The 16,380-nt window shown below is 53.6% G+C and overlaps 2 protein-coding genes across 8 annotated transcripts in view; one reads left to right on the top strand and one right to left on the bottom strand.

Annotated features, from left to right (window-relative positions):
• The window catches only part of MARS1 (methionyl-tRNA synthetase 1), an 18,232-nt gene extending 14,241 nt beyond the window's left edge, over window positions 1–3,991 (bottom strand). The window contains exons 1-7 of one of the 2 annotated variants that reach the window (XM_038549778.1): window positions 3,497–3,991; window positions 2,666–2,756; window positions 2,416–2,494; window positions 2,203–2,337; window positions 1,795–1,870; window positions 1,379–1,551; window positions 1,099–1,205 (exon numbers count right to left, since the gene is read on the bottom strand). In XM_038549778.1, the coding sequence (XP_038405706.1) occupies window positions 1,099–1,205; window positions 1,379–1,551; window positions 1,795–1,870; window positions 2,203–2,337; window positions 2,416–2,494; window positions 2,666–2,756; window positions 3,497–3,605 (770 nt within the window). In that variant the 5' untranslated portion in view covers window positions 3,606–3,991. The remainder of the gene's footprint in view (window positions 1–1,098; window positions 1,206–1,378; window positions 1,552–1,794; window positions 1,871–2,202; window positions 2,338–2,415; window positions 2,495–2,665; window positions 2,757–3,496) is intronic. The other variant, XM_038549777.1, reaches the window with a different exon arrangement.
• Window positions 2,981–16,380, top strand: ARHGAP9 (Rho GTPase activating protein 9). Of its 6 annotated transcripts, XM_038549782.1 has the most exons (19): window positions 2,981–3,118; window positions 8,888–8,955; window positions 9,273–9,606; window positions 9,897–10,120; window positions 11,071–11,295; window positions 11,471–11,584; window positions 11,776–11,880; window positions 12,125–12,186; window positions 12,319–12,409; window positions 12,580–12,675; window positions 12,800–12,898; window positions 13,086–13,227; window positions 13,315–13,422; window positions 13,770–13,868; window positions 14,047–14,124; window positions 14,263–14,316; window positions 14,572–14,706; window positions 15,372–15,477; window positions 16,087–16,380. In XM_038549782.1, exons 3-19 carry the CDS (start codon window positions 9,291–9,293, stop codon window positions 16,256–16,258), a joined length of 2,226 nt encoding a protein of 741 aa, XP_038405710.1. In that variant the 5' UTR covers window positions 2,981–3,118; window positions 8,888–8,955; window positions 9,273–9,290; the 3' UTR covers window positions 16,259–16,380. The 6 variants fall into 6 exon arrangements, with proteins under 6 accessions (XP_038405710.1, XP_038405711.1, XP_038405707.1 ...); XM_038549783.1 differs by lacking the exon at window positions 2,981–3,118 and having other exon boundaries at window positions 8,872–8,955; XM_038549779.1 differs by lacking the exon at window positions 2,981–3,118 and having other exon boundaries at window positions 8,895–8,955; window positions 14,575–14,706.

Below are 16,380 nucleotides of genomic sequence, written 5' to 3'. Positions count from 1 at the left end.
GGCACCCTAGCTTCACGTCTTCCCCAGTTCTTCTGGACCCCTGACTCCCCTTTCCTAACCCGTCGGTCATTTCTTTGTGGCTCTACTCAAACCAGCAGGCATCAGCGACTGCCTTCCATTCAATCTGCTGTCTGAAGTCACTCAATCCACTCCTGTCTTTTTGTGTCTCACACCTGATGACTCAGCTGTACACATCCTGTATCTAGCCCCTCCTTGGCACTGACCTCTCACCAGGGCTCCTTTGATCTTTCCAACCATTCTCAACCTATAATCACTGGCTCCCACCATTTACTGTGTCCTTCAACCCTGGGCATCCTGAGAGTTCAGAGTCCCATGGTTTCTACTGTTAACAAAGATTCAAATGATTCTTCTTGTTAACCACACCCCTTTTCCCTGCTAATATGTATTCTGCTTAGAGGTTCCAACTACTTCCTAAACCATCTTACAGCTCATTTCCTTAAAGGAGACCTCACTGATTTCTCCTGCATTCATTGACTTTGCTCCCTGTACCTGAATACCATAATTTTCTCTGACATCTAGGTTAGAAATCAGCTCCATCAGGGAAGCCTTCCTTCACCAACAACCAGCCTTTCACCTAGTCATCCTTGCATCCCGAGTCCCCAAGCACTTTGTAGCACACTACGTGGTACTCCTCATGGGTCACTCTGTGACTTCTCTCTCCATTATGAGTGTGCTTCCTACTCTGGCAGACATAAAGGTGAGTATGCCCGGGATTCCCTCAGGGGGTTGCATTCTGTTATATAACTGGTGACTGGGATCAACGAGGTGAGAGGCACAAAGTGCCAAAGGAAAAGATGGACATTAAGGAGATCAGCAAGGGGCACCAGTCAGACAGATATTGGCTCTATCAATAATCTACACTTAGAAGCCAAGCCTAGGGGGCCTGGGCAGTTCATTAGGTTAAGCATCTGACTCTTGATATCAGCTCAGGTCTCAATCTCAGGGTCATGAGTTCAAGCCCTGTGTTGGGCTCCACACCAATATGGGGCCTACCTAAAAAACAAAACAAAACAAAACAAAACAAAACAAAACAAAAAAACACACAAAAACAAGCCCCACTCATCAGTGCCTACTCACACAGGATTCTGCTGTGGCCGAAGTGGGGGCAGGCTTCCCAGGCCCTTCTCCCAAGCAGTTACAGCCATGGCAATCTCCTCCTCAGATAGAGTCGCCAACTCCTCCTCCTATGAAGAGCGTATACAGTCCCTTACCAGGTGAGGGGGCCCATAGGCTAAAGAAACTCCCCTTGCTCTCCAACAACTGAAAGACTTAATGGCCATGCTCAAAGTCCCTCTCCAAGCCACCCCCCACCCCCAGTACTGAGGCTCTGTAGGGACCCCACTGCTCTGTTCCAAACCTCAGGCTCATTGCTGACAGCCCTCCCCTCAAAGGATCCAGGCTGGGGCTGCTTTTGGAGGTAGGGCCGGAGGGCCAGGACACCCTGCTGCTTCAGCACAGTCTCTGCAGCTCTCTGACATGGCTCCTGAGAACTCAGGGTCTGGAACCAGCTGTGCAGGGCACCTAACTCCTCTGTGGGCATGGGGGAAAAGAGAGAATCAGCAAGACCTGGAATGGGCAGGCAAGAATGGACCTCCTCTCTTTCTTCATGAAGTTTCTCCAATTATCTTCCCCAGTTCTCTCAACCACCTTTATGCTATAACTGCCCCATCAAGCTATGTCTCAGAGAGGACCCTCAATTTTGTAGAGCCCATTCTGTAATCCACCAAGCTCCTAGGCTGGGGTTGAGGATGAAGTGATATGCGCAGTTCTTACCAGGGAGGTAGGCGGGGTCTTGAAGTAACGGGTAGAGTGCTCCCCACAAAACAATGTCGGCCAGGGATTCTGTGTCCTTTGTTGAAGAAAGAAAAGAGAAAGGTCCACAGGTCAAATACTCAGTTTCTTCCCAGTACACACAATAATCTCTAATGTTTCCTGAACACTTACTATACGCCGAGCACTTTGTTAAGCAATGTACTTAATCCTCACAATTATCCACTGAGTTGGCTACTAATATTATCCCATTTCAAAGAGAACAAAAATCAAGGATTAGAGTTTGGTGATTTTTCAAGATTACACTGCTAGCAAGTGGCAGGATTGGGTTTTGCACTCTGAATATAGCCTTCCATCTTAATTCTTCTATCATACAATTTTCCCCAATCCCCATCTCAAAGCCCAACTCACCCCAGCCAGGAAAGGACAGCTCCGACGACTCAAACTGTAGTCAATGTGAGTGAGGGCTCTCCGGACTGGGCCAAGAACATCTTCCCCCTTCCTGCCTTGGACCACTAAATAGTACAGGGCAGCAGACAAAGCTGGCTAAAATGTGGGGGACACAGGTCAGGATGGCCATGCAGAGCAAGGGCCTGCCTGCCATCCCCCATGTCTCATTCCCACCTGCAGCTCCGTAGCTTCCCATTCCAGCCACTGGTTGGTGAGATCATCTTGTTCCCAGCCAGATAACAGAAAGAAGTACCTGCCCAGGGAGAGAGCAACAGAAGGTGGAATTAGCAGGGCCCACCCACCTATCTAGCCTATTTCTCACACGATAGTGAAATAGTGGTTGCAAATGAAGCCACAGTAAATCAGCGGACGGTAAGCCCTGATTTTATTTGGCCACCTCCCGGCCTTAAGATCCAGTACTGACCGACAGATTGCACTAGTGGAGAAGAGGTAGTTGCCACTATCCAGCTGCAAGACGGGGATCTTGGGCCGGGTTAGGAAGGGGACCACACACTCTGTTGCAGAAGAAGAAAAGGAGTCAGAAAACAAGGAAATGAAAAAAAAAAAACGTTGTTAACTTAGAAGGACGACTTTGCATTGTTCAGGGAAAAAAAGAAGAGAGACGCTGGAAAGATTTCTGGATAGGACGCTGAAAGGGGGCGGGCCCAGCATGAGCTGGACAGACTAGCAGGTGTTCAGCTGAGACTGCCAGTTGGAAGCAACAGATGGGCATTGCAGAGGGGTGGCAGTGGTGGTACCGGGATAGCGCTGTCGCCAAACACTGAGTGAGACACCCGAGAGCAACAGAGTAAACCGGAAGAAAACGGCCCAGAGAACTACTTTTTAAGTCACCCAAACAGACGGTTGGGAAGAAGAGGTAAAGTAAAAGGAATGCATGCGTGTCTGTTTCAGGAGAGGAGACCAGGGTTTCCTAAGAGCAAATGGGAGCCCGAGGGCTGTGATGAATAACCAGAGAGAACGGGGGTTGGAGGTGCCTGACGCGTGCGGGAGAAAGTGGGGAAGGAGGCAGAGGTTCCCCGGGGGGAGGCGGGGCACGAGGAGATGCGGGCGGTACCGGAGAGAAGGCTAGGGCTATACGGAGCGTAATCAAGGGAACGACGACTGAAAGGGCTGCAGGGACAGAGGGATGGGCTGACCAGGAATAACGGGGGAGGCGGCGGACGGTCTGGGGAGGACCGCGGCGGCAGGGACGTCGGCCCCCTCCTCCACCGCCCACCAGCGCCAGCCCGACTACCTTCGGGGCCGACGGTGCTGACAAGCAGCTCCGCTCTGCCCTGGGCCCTGCCCGCCGCGGCCAGCACCGGGAGGCTCCCCGGGGCGCCCTCGCTCACGAACAGTCTCATTTCGCCGTGTGCGCCACGTTGATGCAACCGGAACCGGCCTCCGGCTGGTGGGTTGAGCGTCCCCGGCGACGCTCGCCGGGAAATGGAGTTCCGACCTCGGCCAAGCCCGGGGCACCGTTCTTGGAAATTAGACTACATCTCCCATCATGCAACACAAGGAAACAGGCCCAGAGTATCACAGAGATGGAGAGGCCGCAGAGGCTGCTGTGCTAGAGTGGCGCTTCTTGGGTGGGCGGGCCAGAGGAACCGTTTCCGCCTAGAGCCCCGCGCGGTGGGTCTCTACCGCGGCTGAGAGGCGATGAGGGAAGCCTGGGCGGCTGCTAGTGTTGCTGGAGTGGCGTGGACCTGACGGGGGCTGCCGGCGAGGCTGACTCTCGATTCAGGGTCATAAGAATAAGAATACAGAAAAAAAAGAAAAAGAAAAAGAATAAGAATACAGTTGAGGGGGACTCCCGGGTGGCTCCGCGGTTGAGCACCTGCCTTTGGTCCGGGGCGTGGTCCTGGAGACCCGGGATGGAGCCCCGCATCGGGCTCCTTCTCTGCTTATGACTCTGCCTCTCTTTCTGTGTCGCCCCTGAATTAAAAAAAAATACAGTTGGGGGCCCCTGGGTGGTTCAGTGGGTTGGGTGTCGGTCCTTGACTCGGGTGACCCCAGGATCCTGAAACGCAGCCCCACATCTGGCTCCCTGCTCAGTGGGAAGCCTTCTCCTCGCTCTGCTGTTTCCCCCTGCTTGTACTCTCTTGCTCTTTCTGTCAGGTAAATAAATAAAATCTTTAAAAAGGGGAGGGGGATTATACAGTCGAGACTCACCATGAACTTAACTTTAGTGACACAGTGGAAATTAAAGTAGGTATCCTGTTAACAAGAAAGCATGGGACTATTAAATACTGATTTGATACCATTCTGCAGCTAGACAGTTTCATTGAAGGTGAGGGGCAGCTCACGTAGCAAGAAGGTCAGACCAAGGGAAGGAAGTAAGAAGGCTAAGAGTTTGGCAGTAAGTATATATTTTATGAGGAGGCACATATCAGTAATTGAGAAAGGGCTCCTTCTTACTCATTTTTGCATCCCTTTAAGAATGATTAATATCTGGGGCACCTGGCTGGCTCAATCAGACGAGCACATGGCTTGATCTTGAGATCATGAGTTCCAGCCCCGTGTTGGGTGTAGAGATTACTTAAATAAATACACTTAAAATAAATAAACTTAGAGATGCCTGGGTGGCTCAGTGGTTGATCGTCGGCCTTTGGCTCCGGACATAATCCCAGAATCCTGGGCCCGGGTTCAGGTCAGGCTTCCTGAAGGGAGCCTGCTTCTCCCTCTGCCTGTGTCTCTGCCTCTCTCTCTCTCTCTCTCTCTCTCATGAATAGATAAATGAAATCTTTAAAAAAATAAATAAACTTAAAGAAAAAAAGAATAATACCTAATAGTGCTCATGAATTAGGCACTGTTCTAAGTACTTTAATGTATATATTAATTCTCAAAAAACCCCGTGGAGGTTCTGGACCTGTTGAAGTGAGGCCTTGCAGCTTCTGCCCAGGCTTCTTGGAACACTCCAGTAGGTCTGAGCAGCCAAGTAAGAAGCCTCACTACCTTGAGACTGCCATGCTGGAGAGGTCTCATGTTGACACTCTGGCTGACAGCTCCAGCTGATCCTGGCATTCCAACCATTCCGATCAAGGAGTCAGATATGTGAGTGAGGGTCTCCAGACCAACCCATCTGCCTACTGAATATCACTAAGCGACCCTAGCCAATGCCACATGGGATAGAAGAATCACCCAGCTGAGCCCTATCCAAACTTCTGTTCCATGAAATTGTGAGATATAAGAAAAAGGTTATTTAAGAAAATACAAACAATGAGCTTGTTTCTCTCATTCTTGTTTTATAGATGAGGAAACTGAGGCACAGGGAGTTTACTTTGTGCCAGGCACTGTATGAAGCATTGAAGATACAATTATCAACAAAACAGATACAGGTTTATGCCTTGGCAGCGCTCATAGACTTCCTCATAAGTAAAATTATATATATATATATATATATATATTTTAAGTTTCATGAAAGTCATAATGGGTAATGTAAAACTTGCCATGGGAGCTCCTATTTAGGGCCCCTACCCAATTCTAAGTAGTTAAGAGAGGCCTTCTTGTGCAAATAACCTTTCAGCTGAGATCAGAATGATAAGAGTTAGCCAGTGAAGATTGGTGGGATTGGAGAGGAAGTGTTTCAGGCAGAAGGAAAAAAAACATGGAAAGGACAGGAGACCTCAGTGCACTTTAGGAATGTGAGGAATTAGTGTGTGGCAAGAGTATGGAGTTTGTGGTAGGAAGCATGAAAAAGGCTAGGCTCGAGGGAGAAAGTCTCTGTAAACCATACTGTAAAATTTGGACTTGACTCTGAGGACAATGAGAAGCCTTTAAAAGGTTAAGTCAGGGACATACATGGCAAGGCATTTTTGTGCTTTCGGAAGGTCACTCTGGCTGCTATGCCGACAATGGACTAGAGGTGAGCAGAACCATATGCAGAGAGACTAGTTCGGAGGCTATATCATCCAGACTAAAGATGATAGTTGTAGAGATTAAAGGAAGTAGGTAGATTGAAAAGATATAGTAATCAGTTAAATAGGAGTGGTAAGAAAACAGGAGAAATTAAGGTTGGCTGCCAGGCTTCTGGCATGGACAATTGGGTATACCCTGCATGTGCACCATTTGCCCTATCATAGTGATTATCATGATGCATTTTCTTATGACATGGCAGGGGCCATATTTATCCTCTTAATTGACAATGCCTAGCACGTTGGTTCCTACCTACCACATATGCTAGCAAGTGTTCAACAAATATTTATTGAACTTAAATTTTTTAATTTTTGTTTTTTTTTTTTATTTATGATAGTCACAGAGAGAGAGAGAGAGAGAGAGAGAGAGAGAGGCAGAGACACAGGCAGAGGGAGAAGCAGGCTCCATGCAGGGAGCCTGATGTGGGACTTGATCCCAGGTCTCCAGGATCAGGCCCTGGGCTGAAGGCAGGCACTAAACCACTGAGCCACCCAGGCTGCCCCTGAACTTAAATTTAACCAAAAAGTGGTACTGGAGGAGAAACAGTTTTGTGGGGGAAGCGGACAAGTTCCGTTTAGAACATACTGTGTTTGTACTACTTTGGGTATTGTGATATATCTACGTGGAGTTTTTTTTTTTCCACGTGGAGTTTTTCAGTGGAGAGTGGATTAAACTAGAGCTCCAGAGAAAGATCTGGACCAGAGATAGGGTACTCAGCAGCATATGGAGGTCATTTAAGCTGGGAAGAAAATAAGACCACACAGAGTGTATGGAGTGCAAAGGGCACAAGATCTATGACAGACCTCTGGGGCCTAAGAAACAAGTGAAGTTCTTCCTTAGGCATTGGAGAAGGGACTGCTAAGAAGGTAAGGACACCAGCAGTGTTTGTAGAAGGTGAGAATAGACCATTGTGTTGGCTGCCGCTGAGATGTCAACCAACCTAAGGACTGCGAAGTATCCCTGTAAAGTGAAAGTGATCCTAGTGAGGAGGGACCTTGCAGAGGTGAGAGGAAATGGAGACCCCCCATATGTAGGCAACTCTTTCAAGAAGTTTGACTGTAGGGAGATCCCTGGGTGGCTCGGCAGTTTAGCGCCTGCCTTTGGCCCAGGGCGGAATCCTGGAGTCCCCGGATCAGGATCAAGTCCCACGTCAGGCTCCTGGCGTGGAGCCTGCTTCTCCCTCCTCCTGTGTCTCTGCCTCTCTCTCTCTCTCTCTCTCTCTCTCTCTCTCTATCATAAATAAATAAATAAAACTTTTTTAAAAAAAAAAAGAAGTTTGACTGTAAAGAGAAGAGAGGGATAGGGTGGTAACCAAGGAGGATAGTAAAGGGAAGTTTGGCTAAAGATGGCTGAGACTTGAATATGTTCAAACGCCAAGGGGAAGGAGGCAATAAAAAGGGAGAGGATAAAGTACAAGAGAGTCCACCGATAAGACAGAGAGGAAGAGCTCTGAGCACTTACAAACCCCAGATGAATGAATGATGAGCGAATGGGATAAAGTCGCTGACTCTTGTGGAGGCAGGAAGGAATAGCTGAGGGGTGGGGTTCTCCATATGTTGAAAGTGGAGCCCACTGAGGACAGAAGGTCACTGAGGCCGAATCCCAGTACGAATCCCAGTACTGGGAACCAGCCCTCAGATCACAGGTCAGGGGAGGAGAGCTGGCTCTTTGATGTCACCAAGGGGGGTGGGGCAGTCCCTACCCTACCTCTCCAAAGCCAGACAGAGCCTCACCTTGTGCAGTGGGGAAACTGACAAAAGGGGAAAACAAGAGTCGTTAGGTAAGGTGGAAGCATTAATGTGTGTTTTAAAGCTCCGACAATCAACAGGGGAAGTCAGTTCCCACCTTCCAGCAAGGAAAAGCCAACATCAGTCCCCGATCCCCCCATATGCTGTGAGAGCACCCTGTAATGTGTGTCCAGAGTCCTTGATTCAGTCATAATTTTTTTTAGTTTTATTTTTTTTAATTTTTAAATTTATTAATGAGAGATACACACACAGAGAGAGAAAGAGAGGCAGAGACACAGGCAGAGGGAGAAGCAAGCTCCATGCAGGGAGCCTGACGTGGGACTCGATCCTGGGTCTCCAGGATCAGGCCATGGGCTGAAGGCAGGTGCTAAACCGCTGAGCCACGGGGACTGCCCTGATTCAGTCATAATTAATAAATGCATTGTGTCATTAGTTAAGAGCTGTCCCTAAGCTCCAAGAGGGCAAGACCTGTGTCTATCTCCGCCCCCCCCCCCCCCATATCTCAGTGGGTAACACTGTTCATTTCACCCAGGGGGCGCTCAGCCAATCCTTGTTCAGAGCATGAAAGAAGGGGCCCACACGCTGAAGTAGGGCTCTGCCCAGGACGCTTAAGTACAAAGGATTGTTTCAAGGCCTCTCTGCTCCCCAAACACATCTTGCTTGGATTGAGAGGATGGTGGTATTTCCACCTCTTCCTCTGACATGGAGCCCCTTTGTGTTTCTCCCAGCCACTTTCTCTTTCTCTCTACTTTAGTCTTATTATTTCTCTGGCTCTGGTTTCTCTGTCGCTCTTTCTTTCCGAGTCTGCACAGGAAGCACGCAACTTTAGGTCTGAGGCTATTGGTAACGGAAACACTGGTGCCTGTGTAAATTTAATAAAGGTCACAAACTTTGTTTCCATTTTTGTCTTTAATTCCTGCCTCTTTGCCTCTGTGTTCCGTCTTGGACCTGATTCTTTCTCCTCATCTTCCTGCGTCCAGCTCAAAAGTCCTACCGCCACCCGGGACCACCTGCTCCTGCCCATGGATCTCCTGATGGGCCCCAGAAGGTACTTGGAGGAAAATCACCAGCTAGCCTGTCTCCTCTGATTTCCTGCCCTGCTGGCCCCAGAGCTCTGCTGACCACATCCTCTCCCACCTTACTTATATACTTCCTCCCCAGTCACATCACCCAGGAGTTCTCAGTCCCCTAAACCTGCCACTGACCCCTACCCAGGCTCTCTGCTTTACCCTCTGCTCTCATTCCGAGGTTTCTGTCCCTACATTCCCCCCCCCCCCCCAACGCTGCTCTTTGAACCATGTCTCTCTGCTTGGAAGCAGCCAGTCGTGTCCTTTTCTGGATCTCCAGCACCCCTTCTTCCCACAGGTGACAGTATTGCCTGCAATGCTGTCAGGCCGGTGGTGGTCAAGTACCCGGGGGAACCTTGGACTGGGGCCCCAAAACCCTTCTCAGGGATCCCAGCTGTGTGCCCTCTATGCCTTCACTTACACTGGGGCAGATGGCCGACAAGTGTCCCTGGCTGAAGGGGATAGGTTTCTACTGCTTCGAAAGACCAACTCAGACTGGTGGTTGGCAAGGCGCCTGGGAGCACCCGCCACTTCTCGACCCATCTTTGTCCCAGCTGCCTACGTGACAGAGGAATCTAGCCCTTCCCAGAGCCCAACCACCACCAATCCCAGCCAATCCCTCTGGACTCCTGGTGAGTACTCTCTTCCCCTTCCTACCTCCATGGCTTCCAGGAATTTCTGGAAGGATCTCCCTTCCTCCAAGCATCTGGTGACCCTCTTCTCTTATTTCCCTCTGATCAGCTTACACTTCACCCCCATCACCATGTCCCCATTGCCTCTCTTCCTAAACTTTCTAGGTCTCCTGTACTTCCCCATAGCCACCCCTGCTCTTGTCTTCCTTGTGACTTCCCAGGATGAGGGATCCAGCCAAGATCACCCCTCTGATCACCTACCCTCACCCTTTCCATTTCTCTGTTTCCAGGGCCAAAGTTGCATCTTGACTCCAGGGAGGAGCTGCACCTGCCTCAGGAAGCCCCAGGCAGAACGCAAACAAGCTCTAAGCAGCCTCCTCCTCTTCCCCCCAAAATGTGTAGAAGTGTCAGTGTTACCAATTTGAGGCCTAGCCTCCTGAAGCCCTTCCAGGAAGGAGCAAGTGGCAGATCCCTCTCACAGGAAGACTTACTGACAGAGGCCGGTGCCAACAAGGTGAGTCACAGGCCCCTCTGAACACAATGAGCGGTTATTGACTGCCGGGCCTGTTCTAGACGCCACCACAGACAAGGCAGACAGACTCTCTGCCCTCACGGGATTCCCACGGGGGTGACAAACAGAGATCCGTACTGGATGGTGCTGCTAAGTACTACCAAGAAGCATAAATGGGCTAAGAGAGTGATGGAGGTGATCTGGGAAGGCGTCTCCCAGGAAATGGCATTTAGCTGAATCTGAATAAGGAGAAGGAGGAAATAGCGGGGAAACAAACTCTGGAATGAGAAGGAATTCTAGCCAAGGGATAGCACGTGGCAAAGGTCCCGAGGATACGGGAACCTGGCAGGTGACGGGGGCCTGAAAGAAGGCCAACCAGCTATGTTTTTCTCTCTACCTCCTGACTCCTGGCCCAGGGCAGGGTTTTTCCTGTGTCCCCTCTTGCCAGCTCAGGTCACCAGCAAGTCCCATTTAGAGATGTAACTTCCTCGCTCTTCTGGAAGACTTAGCTCCTCCCCTCTCTTACTTACTGGTGGATTAAAGCGGCCCCTCCTCTCTCATGCTCCCCTAGTAAGGGTCCCTGAGCCCTCTCCCTCTCTTCCCTTTCACAGAGGAGAGGGTGAGGGTGGGGCGCTCCCCTCAACCATCCTCCCCAACACACAGAAAGCCTGTTCCCCTTTCCTGAGGCCCTGGGGTAGGGGCGGGGTGGGGGAGAAGGGAAGTTGGCAACAGGAAGTGAGGAGGAGAAAAGCAGAGCCGAGGGAGGGAGTTTAAAAAAAAAAAAAAAAAACTAGCTGGGGATTAGGGTTTCTTCCCCAGTACCTGGGTCACCCCAGCCAGGAGCTGGGGGTGAGGAAAGAGTAGGGGAGAGAGGAGGAGGTGGTTAGGTGGAGAGAAGACTGGGGAGGCACACAGGCAGAATAACTATCTTCTTCTCCCCCCTTTCCTGGCAGGCAAGACCCCAGCCCCTCATGTCAGAGCACCCTGTCTACTGCAACCTAGTGGACCTTCGCCGCTGCCCCCGGTCTCCCCCCACAAGCCCTGCGTGCGCCCCGCTGCAGAGGCTGGACTCCTGGGAGCAGCACTTGGACCTCAACTCCGGACGCTGCTTCTACATACATTCGCTGACTGGCTGCAAGTCCTGGAAGCCCCCACGCCGCACTCGCCTGCGGGAGATGGTGAGACTCCCCCCTGCCCGCTCCTTTGTCCCCTCAATCCCCTCCTTTCCCCTCCTGATCCCCAAAGGAGCATGTTTTCTCCCTGGGACTGCTATCGGAAAATTGTTGAGAAGGGTGTTGACAGCGAGTTGAGGTGGCATCTGGCTGTCGCTTTGCACCTCACCCCACCCCCCAGAACCCCGGCTCCATGGAGGGGATGCAGACCCTGAGTCGGGACAATGGCCTCCTGCCACCTCAGGCAAAGGGCTCCGAAGCTGACCCAGCGCCCCCAGAACTGTGCGGCCCCCAGGTGAGATTCCCCCCTCCTCCTGGTCGCCGGGAGGAAAAGGCTTCTTTTTACTACTCTTTTATGCAAGACATCCTTCTTCATTACCCATCACACCCCCTGCCTCTCACCCACATCCGCACCCTTCTTCCCCCTATAGCAGCGACTCTGAAGTTGACGTTTCCTCCACCTGTCCCCCCAATTCCCTCCCCCAGGGCTCACCCTGCCTCCGCCAGCGCACCTCCCAGCTCCAGCCGGCAGACCTGCCCTCAGCCTTGCAGCCCTCCCGACCTCTGCCGCAGGTCCTGGACGACCCCCACGTAGGTCACCCACTTCCTTGGGCCCACCAAGGTCCTCGCTGCCCCGCCCCACCCCCAATTCCTGCTCCAGTAGAAACGTCTTCCTCTTTCTGAGGTTCTCTGGGTATCCTCTCTTGCACAGCCGCCTCCAGCCACCAACCGTAGAGGACCTCGCTCCTGGGCCACCCCCTTGGGAAAGCCCTGGCGGCTGGGGGGGGGGGGGAGGGCTGGGGGGCTCATTAGTACCCCTCGCTCCACTCCGCAGGAGGTGGAAAAGTCTGGCCTGCTCAACGTGACCAAGATCGCCCAGGGGGGGCGAAAGCTCAGGTGAGCGGGGCGAACGCAGCGGGGCCTGGGCGGCGGGGTCGTGGGGCCGAGTGTGCGGACCGCGCCGCCGCCCGCGGCTCTGAGTGGCCTTCGCACCGCTCCCCCTGCCCCCTGCCCCCTCCGCCCCTGCAGGAAGAACTGGAGCCCGTCTTGGGTGGTGTTGGCAGGTAACAGCTTGATGTTCTACCGGGAGCCGCCGGCCGCCGCGCCCTCCTCCCTCTGGGTGAGTGGGGGTGTCGCAGCAGGGGTTCGGGAAGCCGGTGGGGCGGGGGCGGGGGCGGGGGTGGGGGAGGGAGGTAGAGGAGCCAGCCCGGCCGTGTCCTCGCAGTCCCCCGGGTGGGAGCGAGGCTACGGTGGAGCCGTGCCCGGGCCTCAGTTTCTCCTGATTGCCAGGGACCAGCGGGTAGCCGACCCGAAAGCAGCGTGGACCTGCGTGGGGCAGCCCTGGCCCACGGTCGCCACCTGTCCAGCCGCCGCAACGTCCTGCACGTGAGTGCCCTCCCGCGTGTACCCCAAAGTCCACCCGACCCGAGGTGCGCGCGGGTGGCCGTTGGCCCCCCGGCTTTTCGGCTCCTCTCCGCTGACTCCAGCCCTTTGTGCGCTGGTGCCTCAGATCCGCACGGTCCCTGGGCACGAGTTCCTGCTGCAGTCAGACCACGAGGCCGAGCTGCGAGCCTGGCACCGCGCGCTGCGGGCGGTCATCGAGCGCCTGGTGAGGGGGGAGAGGTGGCAGGTGGCGGGCGCCGGCGGGAGGCTGGGGGGCGCCGTGGGATTCCGCGGTGGTAGGGACCGGCGCTCCGGGGCAGGGCCGGGGCCGGGCCGGGTCCCCTGGCGTCGCCCGGAGCGGCAGGTTTGTCTCCTCTCCAATCTCCGACTCGGGCCGCCCCCTCCGGGCCTAGGACCGGGAGAACCCGCTGGAGCTGCGCCTGTCGGGGTCGGGGCCCGCGGAGCTGGAGGAGCTGAGCGGCGGGGAGGACGACGAAGAGGAGTCGGAGCCGGTGTCCAAGCCGCTACTGCGGCTCAGCGGCCGCCGGAGCTCGGGTGAGGGCAGGGCCGGGGCGACCCGGGGGACCCGGGGCGACCCGGGCTCCGGGGCGGCTCTCACGCCCGTCCACCTGCCTCCCGCAGGGCGCTGTCCCGAAGGCACCGAGCAGAACCGCGTGCGGAACAAGCTGAAGCGGCTCATCGCCAAGAGACCGCCCTTGCAGAGCCTGCAGGAGCGCGGCCTACTCCGCGGTGAGTGGACCCCGCGCCCTCCTGCCTGCCCCTGCAATGTTTCAGCAAAGCGTCTTTTCGGTCCTGATCTGGGCATCAGCTCCCTTCGTGGGTGAGCAAGCCTCAGTGAGACTCAGGGGAGAGCGCCCTAAAGCTGGATCACTGGTCTTCTGCTCCTCTACTGCTTATTTTTTTTTGGCGGGGGTGGGGGGTGGGGGGTGGGGTGGGGTGAGGGTGTAGCTCCTTGCCCAAGCCTAGGAAAGGCAGCAGGGAGGGCCAGCCCAACTTTGGGGTGAAAACCTGTGCTGAGAAGAGCTTCCATGGGTGATGCTGCCACAGGCTGCCCACCTCACTCTGTGCGTCTCCAGATCAGGTGTTCGGCTGCCAGTTGGAATCACTGTGCCAGCGGGAAGGGGACACGGTGCCCAGCTTTGTGCGGCTCTGCATTGCTGCTGTGGATAAGAGAGGTCACTTTTCCAGAGACCCCACAACCTCCCCTTCCAACAGGCCAAAGCCTGGAGTCCCCCGTCCCCGTCCCTAGTCTTCCTGCAGCCTTCTTCCTCTCCACCCTTGCAACTCTCGCCCGTTCCCCCCTTACAGAACTTAGAGCAAGAGTCCTTATCTGCTCCCTGCCTCATGTCCTAGGTCTAGACGTGGATGGCATTTACCGGGTGAGCGGGAACCTGGCTGTGGTCCAGAAACTTCGCTTCCTGGTGGACAGAGGTGAGGAGGCTAGTGGGCACGTGAGCACTAAGAATTCATGTCTCAGAACCACAGGCAGTTTCTCAGGGTCCCGGGAGAACAGGGAGGTCTGGCTAAAACTGCGTCTTACCTCTTGACCTCTTCTCATCCGTGTTGCAGAGCGGGCGATCACCTCCGATGGGCGGTACGTGTTCCCAGAACAGCCAGGACAAGGTACTTACATGGAAGGCCCCTCAGACCCTAAAACATCCGACATCCTCCCTGCTCCTTCTGGATCCCTCTACGTCCTGCTCCTGGGTGGCTTGTCCCCATCCCCCACCTCTGCTGCCTTGCTTCTGTGTGGATCTCCTAGGTATTCCAGTGGTCCACCTTAACTGGATCTCCTCCCAAACTCATGACCTCCCAGTCTCTGGGTCTCTCTGGTCCTCCATAAGCCCCGAGCCCCTCTGTACCTCCTTCTCCTCCCAGAAGGCCGACTAGATTTGGACAGTGCTGAGTGGGATGATATTCACGTGGTCACAGGAGCCCTGAAGCTTTTTCTCAGGGAGCTACCCCAGCCTCTGGTGCCTCCACCGCTCCTGCCGGATTTTCGTGCTGCCCTTGGTAAGGGACGAGAGCTTTGGGCAATACTCTTAGGTATAGGGGTGAGGCATATAGGGTCAAGACTAGAGTTTCCCTTACACCTTGTGATCCCATCCTGAGCACAGAGGTGGAAAACAGGTTTCAACTCCTGTACCAACTCCAGTTATTTGTGTGTGTGTGAGAATGGAATATTTAGAGGGCTGAGTTAAAAAGAAGTTTAGGGACACCTGGGTGGCTCAGCGGTCTGCCTTTGACTCAGGGCGTCATCCCTGAGTCCCAGACGAGTCCCACATCAGGATCCCTGCAGGGAGCCTGCTTCTCCCTCTGCTTGTGTCTCTGCCTCTCTCTCTCTCTCTCTCCCTCTCTCTCTCTGTCTCTTATGAATAAATAGGTAAACTCTTAAAATAAAAATAAAAAGTCTAAAGCTGCATTTAGGGGCACCTGGCTGGCTCAGTCAGTAGAGTGTAGAGTAGAGTGTGCAACTCTTGATCTCAGGGTCAGGACTTTGAGGCTCATGCTGGGTGTAGAGATTACTTAATATTTAAAAAAATGATAATAAAGCTGCAGTTGGGCTCAGTGGAAAAGAAAGCTGTGGTAGATTAATGGTGCCTTCCGTGGGGGTGGGAAAGAGTAGCGAGTCTACCCTAGCCTCACCCCTGTGCCCTTCCCTCACTCTTTCCCTCTAGCACTCTCCGAATCAGAACAGCGCATCTCTCAAATCCGAGAATTAATAGGCTCAATGCCCAGGCCCAACCATGACACTCTGCGGTACCTCCTGGAACATTTATGCAGGTCAGGAAGACTGAACATCTTTGTGCACGTGGAGGGAGGGTAGAGCGGGGCATGCAGCAGGGACTGTGTTCAGATGCAGTGAAGATAGGGGACACTTATGTTTCTCACCTGCTCCGCAGGCAGATGGAGGAAACAGGCAACCTCTGTGCAGGGCATCAGGTGGGGAAGCGGGGATCAAGAGAGGCCCAGGGATGCTGTGAGGGAAATGAGGGCGATCTCACCTCTCCCTTCTCCCTGCCTCTTTGTCTCCTGTTGGGACAGTGGTCGTGGCTTATTTGGCTGAGCTGGGCCTGGGCAGTGACTTCTGAGAGAGGATAGCCGTTTGAATTAGAGTTGCCCAGTCTATGAGACTCTAGGAATGGTCTCTGAAGCTGGGAAGAGGCTGGCAAATCTTGGGTTGTATCTTCCAAGTTGTATCCTGATGGGACCCTTCTCCCCAAGGGTCTCATCTCCATTCCCCTTGTGGGGCTCTCGGCTTCATTTCCTTCAGCCACCACACGGAGGGGTCCCAAAGCGAACTCTTTCCTGCTCTGACCTTTGAAGGGTTAGATTTATTTGAAGTGGTGAAGCTGCTGCCTTACAGCCCCTTCTCCTGATCTTTGCTCACAGGGTGATAGCACACTCAGATAAGAACCGCATGACCCCCCACAACCTGGGAATCGTATTTGGGCCTACCCTGTTTCGGCCAGAGCAAGAGACATCTGACCCAGCTGCCCATGCTCTCTACCCTGGGCAGCTAGTCCAACTCATGCTCACTGACTTCAGCAGCCTTTTCCCCTGATTGGGGCAAGGAGGAAGACAAAATGTGTTTCCACTGATCTCTGTTGGGTACCCTTTAGTGGGGGGTGAGGATAGTAGATGTTCTGTTTTGAGGACATCCCATTAAATCCTGTGTCTCCCAGA

Source organism: Canis lupus, chromosome 10, assembly GCF_011100685.1.
Source record: "Canis lupus familiaris isolate Mischka breed German Shepherd chromosome 10, alternate assembly UU_Cfam_GSD_1.0, whole genome shotgun sequence".
Lineage (NCBI taxonomy): Eukaryota > Metazoa > Chordata > Mammalia > Carnivora > Canidae > Canis > Canis lupus.
This window is presented reverse-complemented; position numbering and strand designations above follow the sequence as displayed.